Genomic DNA, 11,886 nt, shown 5'->3' on the forward strand with positions numbered 1-11,886 from the left:
TCCGTAGCAAATCCACGGTAAAGGGACCCCTAAATTTACGGATTTTTTTTACAGTGTATAGTAACCAATACATTTCTGATGTTATTTAATGGTCATTCTAATGACTGCAATTGCTGCTCTTTACTTTTTAATTACAGCAGGGCGGAGATACAAGAGCTGATCAGATCTGTGCCATTCTCTACATCCCACTGTCAGGACAAAACTGAAGCAGTCCTGCAGACACACACACTGGAGACTGTAGACCTGCAAAGACTCAAAGACCAGCACAAAACCAGCATGAAGAACAAGTATGAGAGATTATTTGAGGGAAACAAACTCCAAGAGAATGAAACCCTCCTGAACAGGATCTACACACAGCTCTACATCATAGAGGGAGAGAGTAAAGGAGTGAATGAAGAACATGAGGTTTTACAGATGGAGAAAACGGCCAGAACACAACACTCACAAGACACTCCAATCTACTGCAATGACATCTTTAAAGCCTCACCTGAACCAGGATGTGAGGAGAAAGACCAAATCAAGACTGTTCTTACTAAAGGCATCGCTGGAATCGGGAAAACCGTCTCTGTGCAGAAGTTCATTCTGGACTGGGCCGAGGGAAAAGCCAATCAGGATGTAGATTTCATGTTTGTGCTTCCATTTCGAGAGCTGAACTTGATCCGAGATCATCAGTACAGTCTTCACAGACTTCTGCTGGACTTTCATCCTGAACTTCAAGATCTGGACTCAAAGATTTATGAGGAATGTGAAGTTGTGTTCATCTTTGATGGTCTGGATGAAAGCAGAATCACACTGATGTTTTCAGACGCTCAGAAAGTTTCTGATGTGACTGAGACTTCATCAGTGGGTGAGTTGATGTCAAACCTCATGAAAGGAGATCTGCTTCCCTCTGCTCTCATCTGGATCACCTCCAGACCAGCTGCAGCCAATCAGATCCCTTCCAAATACATCAACCGTCTGACTGAGATTCAGGGATTTAATGAGCCTCAGAAGGAGGAATATTTCAGGAAGAGAATCAGTGACGAGCATCAAGCCAGCAGAATCATCTCACGCATCAGAAAAGCAAGAAGCCTCAACATCATGTACCACATACCCGTCTTCTGCTGGATCTCCTCCACTGTGCTTCAAAAGCTCCTGGAAGAAGATCTGAGTGCAGAAATCCCTCAAACTCTGACTGAAATGTACATCCACTTCCTGCTGATTCAGATCAACATGAGGAATCAGAAGTATGAAGAGAGAGATCCAGAGAAACTTCTGCAGTCCAACAGAGAAGTGATTGTGAAACTTGCTGAAGTGGCTTTCAAACAGCTGAGGAAGGGCAATGTGATGTTCTATGAGGAGGACCTGATTGAGAGCGGCATAGACGTCACTGGCGCCTCAGTGTATTCTGGGATTTGCACTGAGATCTTTAAGGAGGAATCTGTGATTCATCAGAGGAAAGTCTACAGCTTCATTCATCTGAGTGTTCAGGAGTTTCTCGCTGCTTTCTATTTGTTTTACCATTATGTAATGAAACCTGTTGATACATTGCAGTTTTTTGATGTAGTGCATAATCTGCATAGAGAAATAGTCAATAAAGCCCTTGAGAGTGAGAATGGACACCTGGATCTGTTCCTGCGGTTCCTGCTGGGCATCTCACTGGAGTCCAATCAGAGACTCTTACAGGATCTACTGACACACACAGAGAACAACTCAAAGAGCATCAGGAGAACCACACAGTACATTAAAGAGAAAATCCAAGATGGACATGGACTCTCCACTGAAAGATCCATCAATCTGTTCCTCTGTCTGCTGGAAGTGAAAGATCAGACACTGTCCAGAGAGATTCAGGAGTTTGTGAAATCAGACAAACACTTAGAGACGAAACTCTCTCCTGCTCACTGCTCAACAATCGCCTACATGCTTCAGATGTCAGAGGAGGTGCTGGATGAGCTGGACCTCAAGAAATACAACACATCAGATGAGGGTAGAAGAAGACTGATACCAGCTGTGATCAACTGCAGTAACTGTGAGTGTTAAATCATGTCTTCTTCTAAATTAACTTGGATTTTTTTGTTGTTGTTGTTCACAGTAATTTATCTTGATTTTATTTTGCTGATTGTTTTTTCTTAATGTCTGACTTATTTTATAAGAATGAAGCAGATATTTTTGAAATGGCATTTGTGGAATGAAGTTAAAACAATTTACTTCCATCTGTTCTGCTCTTTTTCAGTCTTGCTGGCTGTAATCTCACTGCCCAGGATTGTGAATATGTGTCATCTGCTCTAACATCCTCAAACTCTGTCCTGAGAGAGCTGGATCTGAGTAACAATGACCTGCAGGATTTAAGAGTGAAGCTGCTCTCTGATGGACTAAAGAGTCCAAATTGTCAGCTGGAGATACTGAGGTTTGAGTTGATTTATGATTATTTAATATTTAGTATTCCATACTTTAAATAATGTTTTGTGTGTGTGTGTGTGTGTGTTTAGGTTGTCAGGCTGTATGGTGACAGAGGAAGGCTGTGGTTATGTGTCTTCAGCTCTGAGTTCAAACCCCTCACACCTGAGAGAGCTGGATCTGAGCTACAATCACCCGGGAGAATCAGGAGTCCAGCTGCTCTCCGACAAACTAAAGGATACAAACTGCTCACTGCAGATTCTCAAGTATGTGGGGCATTTTTATTTTTTTGTAATCCACGGGGCCACGGGGCGGCAGTTTTTTGTAATGCCACGGGGCGGCAGTGGCTCAGTGGTTCATGTAGATTGTCTACAAACCGAAAGGTTGGTGGTTCAATCCCCGGTTCCACCTGACCAAGTGTCGAGGTGTCCTTGAGCAAGACACCTAACCCCAGCTGCTCCCGACGAGCTGGATCGCCTTGCATGGCTGACACCGCCGTCGGTGTATGAATGAGTGAGTGAATGGGTGAATGTGAGGCAATATTGTAAAGCGCTTTGGCGGCCATTGGGTCTGTGAAAGCGCTATATAAATGCAGTCCATTTACCATTTTAATAAATACCGGCAGCCAATAATTAGAATCCCCCCAAATAAAACCGATCTAAATCAAACCAAAACCCTAATCTTGCACCACTTCTATGATTCTTCTTCCATGAATGTGTCAACTGGCACGCGGCATGTAACTACCAACAACTGACGTTATGCACTCATAGCAAAATCTGTGTGGCCAACGACATCCAGCTGGATAGAGAGTATGGGGTGAAAAATAGCTGGAGCATGGCTGTAGCCAGCTATAAAGTCACAGATGTAATTGCCTAATATAGTATTAACACTAAGGTATTGCACAGCACTAAGATCATCTCATCTGAGCTGTCTCATCTGAGCTGCCTCATTGGTCTGTCACTGCTCATCAATGTCAAAATATTTGAGATGACAAATCAAATAAAATTAGTAGACAGGCTTTATGTTCACTGAAGCCATTGAGCATGAATTTCAGCGTGACTGGACGGCCCCTTCAGTTAACCCTCTGGGGTCTGAGCTGTTTTCTGGGCCCTGGAGGTGTTCTGACATGCTCTGACATTTCTGGTTATTTCTGTTACTTGTGACATTTTCATGGCTAAAGTCTAATTACACTGTATTCAGCACAAACTCTGCTACAATAATATATCAGCAGCATGTATGTAAAAGTTTGTAGTTTTGAGATAATGACATTTATGCGTGGTTTGTGAACATACAAAAAAAAAATTCTCACTGAAATAAGGCCATGAAACCCATACTGATTATTTCTTCACAAGACTTTTGAAAATGGTATGACGTAGCCTAGAATATTTGCTCTAAAACTATGTGAAAATCACCCTGACTGCTCATTCAGATAAGATAATATATTGATGTAAAATTTTTACGACAGGTCTTGTGTGAGAAAGCTCTATGCGGAGGTCATTAATATGTAAGCTTTTCACACCTGAGAAAGACAAAGACCCTCCCCTAACGGCCCTATTAGGAGCTATCAGGCCCTGTCATTCTGAGCAACCTTGCACAATACTGTAAATGAGGAGATTTAAAAAAGAATGGCTTTTAAATTGTTTGGATCTCATTAACTTTAATACTCTTGAGTGTTAATTTAACACTCATATTTTAACACTTTACACTCTTGAGTTTGGACTCATATACACTCCCAGGAGTGTTAATTTAACACCGCTCCATCTGAAAGCAGGTGATGGCGATTTACTACTAATCAAGGGAGCCGGCTTTACTGACGAGATGCGCATAACAATATCGTGCGATAAATCACCCAGCCCTAATGATTTGCCCACTAATGTTGCTCCTATGCAAACAATATACAAAATTAATATTTTGTTGTTATTTGTGTATTCTTTCACACACTGTCTGTTTTCCAGTCTATCTTTAACCCTTATATTGATTATCATGTTACTTCAAATGTTTCCATTCTTAATGATGATATGAAATGAGATAATAGTAAAAGCATGAAGCCGTTTGGTGCGTTTTGCTTTTCAAATGCGATCGCGATCCAAAATATGATACATTCAAACGCGATCGCGATCCAAAATATGATACATTCAAACGCGATCGCGCTGCAAAATAAGATACATTCAAACGCGATCACGATCCAAAATATGATACATTCAAACTCGATCGCGCTCAAATATAAAACATTATGGTTACCATATACATATCTACGTTTGAGCAGATATCCACAAACACAGTAACAGTAAACACGGGTCTAAATATTATAATATTCCCTATATATCTAGCAACAGTTCAACTGCAATGTGACATTTATGCAACAATAACAAACTAATATGAAAGAAGTTCTTACCTTACATCTTTCTTGTCTTCAAATCGCGTTCTTCATCTTCTGATGTAAATCCAATGTAAGCTCAGGCGCGTCTTTCAAACTAGACGAAAAGTGAAGTGAAGTGTTTTGGTGTTTTGTTGTTGAGGTAATGAGCGCGTTCGCGTTCCATGTTGAGATTTGCATGTGAATCTCTTTTGCGCGAGTAGGCGTGGCCAAATTAAATATAACGAGCAAGCGTTTGAAAAGCTGGACATCTTGTTGGTTTTATACAAATTACTTAAACAGAGAATATTTGTTTTCGTTTTGAATCCGATCATTAAAAAGTACACACTTAAATGTTTATAAAGGTATATGGCTCATAAATGTGTGACAAGTATTCGCTGAGTTTTGTTTCAGTTTATAGACGTGCTCAAGAGAAAAAAGTTCACCGTGACGGAGAGGCAGAACGCACACCCTGTTTATTTTCTTTATTTTACAAAAGCACAATGTTTTGATTTGATTGTAAGTGGACACATACAAAAGTAGAAATATCACAGATTCTTTTTTTATATTTCTTTTTTCTGTATGACCATAAATGACGGAGTAATTTAAGTTTATAGTGCTACAATGTGGATAAAATCCAGCAAAACGCGCCGGCGTGTTTGCCGACCTCAGAGGGTTAAACCCCATGTAGCATAGGCGGAGGGTGTGTAAGGCTGGGGAAGGCTTAGCCTTCCCCTGGCCACGGACTTGAGACTAGCACAATTCTAGTGAAAAAAAACAAAAACAATTCGAGTGAAAATTTCTCCCTCAAAAGCAGCCTGCCTGCTACTACTAGTTGCTTTTATAAAGAAAAGCTGCCCATAATTGCTGGTCTAGGATCAGTTTCCTCCACTCCAAAACCAAATGATAAGCGCGGCTGGCTCAGTCAACTGTGGTCTGTGGAAAACGTAAATTGCATGCCGTGCGCACGCGCAGAGATAATTCATTTATGCAGGATTTTTTTTTTCGATAAACAATTTTTAAATAAATGAAAGCAATATAATTCATAAATTACAATGTTTTTATTAAATTGTGATCACTTTTCGTTCATTTTAAAAAATAGTTTATGACACCCATATCCGGCACTCGCCTAAAAACGCGGGTTTATGTGCTTTAGAAAAAAAAAAGTGATTTAGGCTATTAGGCTAATTTTGAGCTGGCAGCCAATTTAGTTGACATAATGGACATACGAACATTTTTCAAGACAAAGACTTCAAGCTACAACGATCTAAACAACAGCCCTTGCCCATCCAATTCAAGTGTGCAAATATCGGACAAAAACTTAGAAGAAAGCTCGTCTTCACAGATATCAACAGATACAGCCGGTGAGTCTGGCTGCACCAGGCCTTGTGAACGGATCTTTGAGTGTGTTACCAATAAAAGCAGCAGCACACCAGTGGATTTGGGCACAAAGGAAACTGGACCATCACAACCCTACTTGCCCGAATACCCAAAAACATTGTTCGGTAAGCAGAACCGGTCATTTTCGTCCGATTACTATAAGACATATTCATTCATTGAATACAGCAAGGAGGCAGACGCGATTTTCTGCTTCCCATGTAGATTGTTTCAGTGCAGTTCTAGTGGTGCATACAGAGATCCTGCTTTTATTGCAAATGGAGTATGTGACTGGAAGAATATATTAGCAAAGTTACAGAAACACGCAGACGGAGCACCACATCGTCAGTGCAGTGAGCAGTGGCACTGCTTTGAGCAAACCAAAGCTACTGGTTCCATCGCTGCACAGTTAAGTGAATCTCACAGGACCTCAGTGCAGAGCAATAGGGAATATGCAGCATCCATTGTTGACATATTGCTCTATATAGGAAAACAAGGACTTGCACTGAGAGGGCACGATGAGAGAGAAACTTCTGCAAATCGTGGGAACTTTTTGGAGCTGTGTGACTGGTACGCCAGACGTGACGACGCTTTCTGCGCTCGATTAAAGGCCCCGTTCAATCTAACGAGCCCTGACACACAAAATGAAATTTTAGAAATTGCGTCTGGTTTAGTCAAAAACAAAATAATCCGCGGCATCGAAAACAATGGGTTTTTTACTGTTCTAGTGGACGAAGCACAGAGTTTTAAAGAGGAACAAATGGCCGTGTGTGTGAGGTACACAGAGGAGCTGGAGATAAAGGAAAGATTTCTAGGATTTGTTGACTGTTCTGAAAGAGTTGATGCTACTGGAATTTATGGACACATAAAGCACTTTCTGGATGCGTGTGGAATCTACACTTTACCCATTGTTGCACAAAGTTATGACGGAGCGGCTGTCATGTCCGGTCACGTAAACGGAGTCCAGCAGAAACTCCGTCAAGACCATCCATCTGCGGTGTACATTCACTGTATGGCCCACAAGTTGAATTTGGTTTTGGTCGATGCATGCAAGGTAAATCGTACAGCAGCTACGTTTTTTCACATCCTCGAGAGTCTGTATGTGTTTTTCTCACAACCAGGCACACACCATGCATACCAGCAGCACCAAAAGGAGCTCGGGGTTAAAGCCGAACTGACAGCACTCAGCGACACGCGATGGGCGTGTCGATGGAAAAACATAGCAGCTGTCAAGACTTCAATAAGAGCCCTGCTCTCCACTCTTTCCGAGCTCTCTGTTCCCCCTTATCGTAGGTTTGTTGAGGCATCCGGTCTCTTAAGCCATCTCAAGAAGGCCACGTTCTGTGTGTGTCTTTTGGTGTTTTACCAGGTTTTCAGTATGATCCACGTTGCACACAAGGCACTACAAAAGAAAGACACGACATTATCTCAGGCCTCAAGTGTCATGGAATCTACAATAAACGGCCTTGAGAACATGAGGACCACTGAAAAGTGGGACGAATTATGGATGGAGATTAAAGCATTCTGTAATTCACTTGACATTTCAGTCTGTGAAGATGAACGCGATCTTACGCATAAGCGAACTGCGAAAAGAACTGCTACGTTGGATTCCTCTGTTGTCACAAGTTCCCTTGGACAAAGAGAATACCAAACAAACATCACACAAAGCATGAAAGAGAAATGGGCCCAACAGCTATATTTTCCTGTTTTGGATACCCTGTTGGGTGAGTGTCAGTCCCGGTTTTCCACTCAGACAATGGGAATAGCAAAGAGTGTGGATGCTGTGCTAAAATGTGACCCAGAAGGCGCGCAGTTTCTTTTAAATAAATATGCGACCACCCTCTCTATCAACCCTAAATTGGCATGTACTGAGATGAATTTACTGAAACTGAACTCACGTCACACATCTCCTGACTTCGTTAAGGAGGCACTCTCGACTGGATTTTATCCAAACTTCGAAAAACTTTTCAAGTTGGCTCTAACATTACCGGTGGGGACCGCAACATGCGAGAGATCTTTTTCAGCTATGCGACGCGTAAAGAATTGGATGCGTTCAACAATGGGCCAGGAGAGACTTTCATCCTTGAGTTTGCTGCATATTGAGAGTGACATTACCACAAAACTAAACAACGAGGACATCATCAACGCATATGATGCCAGGTCTAAACGCAGGATTTTGCTGCATTAGGTAAGGCAGTGTTTATTTATATTGGCTGCCAGCCGTGCCAGGCATACAGTACTGCTTGCTTTTTTGCTAAAATGAACAGTTTGTAAACGTGTTCTTTTATTTTCTAAGATGTGCACTGTAGGGTCGTAGTAAGATTTTTACATTGTACCTGATTTGTTTGTATTTGTTTCGTTAAAAAAAATAAAAACCTGGAAAAAAAAAAACAGTTTGTAAACGTATAGTCGCGTTAATAACAAATTAGTTAACAGGAGCGTTTATACCGGGACGTTTAAGTTGTTGCTAGGCGACACGTTGGTTAAAACTTACATGTGATAGGAAATCTATTTTGCATCAAGGGGAAGCGAAGCGCACATAGCCTTACCCTGGAGTTGGTTCACCCTCCGCCTATGCCATGTAGCCTACTACATTGTAGCACTATAAACTTAAATTACTCCGTCATTTATGGTCATACAGAAAAAAGAAATATAAAAAAAGAATCTGTGATATTTCTACGTTTGTATGTGTCCACTAACAATCAAATCAAAACATTGTGCTTTTGTAAAATAAAGAAAATTAAAATTAATTTTTATATACACAGTTCGTACAGAACCTTACAGACTATGGTATCAAACAGACATCAAGAATCAGCACATGAATCTCAACAATGGTGACAAACGAAAAGCTTCATGCCGCAATGCATGCTGGGTGCCACCATAGTACAAATCTCATCCATGACTCCCAGCATGCATTGGGGCATGAAGCTTTTCGTTTGTCACCATTGTTGAGATTCATGTGCTGATTCTTGATGTCTGTGGTTGGCTAGTTTCTGCTGCAGATTAAAATTTTCAAAAACATTTATTTTTTTTATTCTGCACTGCTGGATAGCATGATGTAGTGTCACAAGATTGTTATAACTAACAGCACATTAATAAATTAAATGCACACCATCCATATACTCACAAACTTGATCAGATCAGCACTTGTTGACTATGAGATCATCAAGAAACATCTGATCATATTTTCTCTCACCATAACAAATGTATTTTATTAAAATACAGTTAAAGCAGCCAGAGAAAAACTAAAAGAAGAGTAAAGGGTCAAGAGCTCAAATAAAGGAGCCATTAATCACGATTCTGGTGACTTCAAATAAAACATTCAGTGAAATATCCACATCTAAACCTCAGTTAATTCTCAATAACAGCTTGTCTATGTAGATTCATGATGTCTAAAACATCCAAATGTTCAAACAAACTCTTTATTAAACGTCACTGGACTCCATAAACACAAGTTAACAATACGTTTCAGTGTTCATCCAAACTCTCAGTTGTAAAAACACAGGAAGTAACTCTGGCAAATACACACCGACTAGAGTCACATGTGACACATATCTGACACAAGTTGTGTAACTATAACACATTAGTGTGTAAAAGGTTTCAACACACTTCTGTGTAAGAGGAATAACACATTAGTTGTGTTAAAGGTAATACAAAATGTGTAGTCCTTATAAACACAGAGATGTGTTAAGAACCGACACAGGTTGTATGTTAATTTTGACACAACATGTGTTGTCCCTGAACACACACACTACATGTGTTAAAATCTACACAACATGTGTTAAAATCTACACAACATGTGTTGTCCCTGAGCACACACACCACATGTGTTAAAATCTACACAACATGTGTTGTCCCTGAGCACACACACCACATGTGTTAAAATCTACACAACATGTGTTGTCCCTGAGCACACACACCACATGTGTTAAAACTACACAACATGTGTCATTTTTAACATCTCTTTTTACAGGTTGTGTTGTTTTCAACTCATCATTTTGAGTGCTAACACTCACCATCACTGAGAATGGTATGCAGTGTTTGCTATGTTCTCAAACAAACAGGGCAGTGTTATTTATATATTTTGTCAGTTGTTACATTAATTTAATTCATAGTGCAAACTCGATTAACTGTTATCTCTTCATGAACTTTTGTCAAAAGCAGCATTATCAATTCGGGGTTGAAGCGTGAATAACTGAATAATGTCCAGTACAGTGAGTCTGTCCAGTCATTGAGCTTGAAACATTGTGTTGTACTTTGTGTGCACATGCATTCTGTACTCGACTATTGATTAAACGGTTAATAATTTTGCATCTGGCCCTTTCGCTTTATTTTTTAAAATGACACAATTTGATTTATTGTGTTAAATTTGACACAACATGTGTTGTCCCTGAGCACACTCACTACATGTGTTAAAACTGACACAACATGTGTCATTTTTAACACATCTCTTTTTAGAGTGTAGTTGAAGCGCTCTTGCACAGCATTCTCTACTGTTATATTATTGTTTTAATTTTTTTACTACTGGGATTTTTGTGTTTGTGTTTAATGGTGCTGTATAAAAAATTGCCATCTTTGCTGCTTCTACACTTTTGATGATCAAACATTAATAATTTGTGCTGTCCATTTGTCTCTTTCTAGTGTGGATCATGGAGGCAATTTCAGAATCACTCCAGGACTGAGAAAATGTAGGTCTTTTTCTCTTTCACACTCACATGCACAGAGTCTAAAATTGTCCTTCACTTTTAATCTCTATTCTTGTGTTCAGATGCCTGTGATCTCGCACTGGATCCAAACACAGCAAACACTCAACTCATCCTGTCTGAGAACAACAGAAAGGCAACATGGGTGAAAGAGAAACAGCCGTATCCTGATCATCCAGAGAGATTTGAGCTCCGGGAACAGGTTCTGTGTGGAGAGAGTCTGACTGGACGCTGTTACTGGGAGGCTGAATGGAGCGGATTTAAGGCAGATATAGAAGTGACATATAAAGGAATCAGCAGGAAAGAAAATAATGGCAGTTGGTTTGGATTCACTGACAAATCCTGGAGTCTCTTCTGCACTGATAATGGATTCACTGTCTGGCACAATAATGTGAACAAAACCATACCTGCCCCATCACCCTTGTCTAAAAGAGTAGGAGTGTATGTGGACGTTTCGGCCGGCACTCTGTCCTTCTACAGCGTCTCTGACACACACACACTCACACACTTACACACATTCAACACCACATTCACTGAACCCCTCTATGCTGGGTTTAGGGTTTATAACTCAGTGTCTCTGTGTCCAATTTAACAACCTGCTGTGAAAAACAACTGAGACATCACAGTTCTTCTTCTTCTTACCTCTCATGAGATTATTTTTGTGCAAAGATTGCAAATTTATTTATTTTGTTGTTTGAAGGCAAAATTCAACTGAAATAATGCAGGCATCTTTTAGGAATCCACTCAATCAGACAATTTTTTAGAATCAAAAATTTAATTAAAATTTAGAATTGGGTTCAAGATGGCTAAACTTATAACATGTGAATTAACCCTAACGTTGCATTGACCCATTAAACTGTTTTGGAAGTGGCCTCTGTCTGAGCGATGCTTTATGCATCACAGTGGATCTTCTTTACTCATTCAATTTTGCCAAATATTTTAAGCACTTTAATCTATTAATTCCAGGTGCCTGTGACTCTTGACTGAGAAAACCATGAATGTGTAACAAAGCAAAATAAACCCAATAACATTTCATGACAACTCTTTGTGTGTTCAGATGTGTTTTATTCAAAG

General features: G+C 40.1%; 1 protein-coding gene across 1 annotated transcript in view; it reads left to right on the forward strand.

Annotated features, from left to right (window-relative positions):
• The window catches only part of LOC311077597 (protein NLRC3-like), a gene marked incomplete at its 3' end in the record, with an annotated part of 522,782 nt that extends 511,378 nt beyond the window's left edge, over positions 1-11,404 (forward strand). The window contains exons 4-8 of the mRNA XM_084106154.1: positions 138-2,012; positions 2,213-2,386; positions 2,469-2,642; positions 10,751-10,797; positions 10,878-11,404. Of these exons, the coding sequence (XP_083962280.1) occupies positions 138-2,012; positions 2,213-2,386; positions 2,469-2,642; positions 10,751-10,797; positions 10,878-11,404 (2,797 nt within the window). The remainder of the gene's footprint in view (positions 1-137; positions 2,013-2,212; positions 2,387-2,468; positions 2,643-10,750; positions 10,798-10,877) is intronic.
• Between the last annotated feature and the right edge of the window lie 482 nt (positions 11,405-11,886).

This window comes from Abramis brama (assembly GCF_963993115.1).
Source record: "Abramis brama genome assembly, chromosome: 2".
Taxonomy (NCBI): Eukaryota; Metazoa; Chordata; class Actinopteri; order Cypriniformes; family Leuciscidae; genus Abramis; species Abramis brama.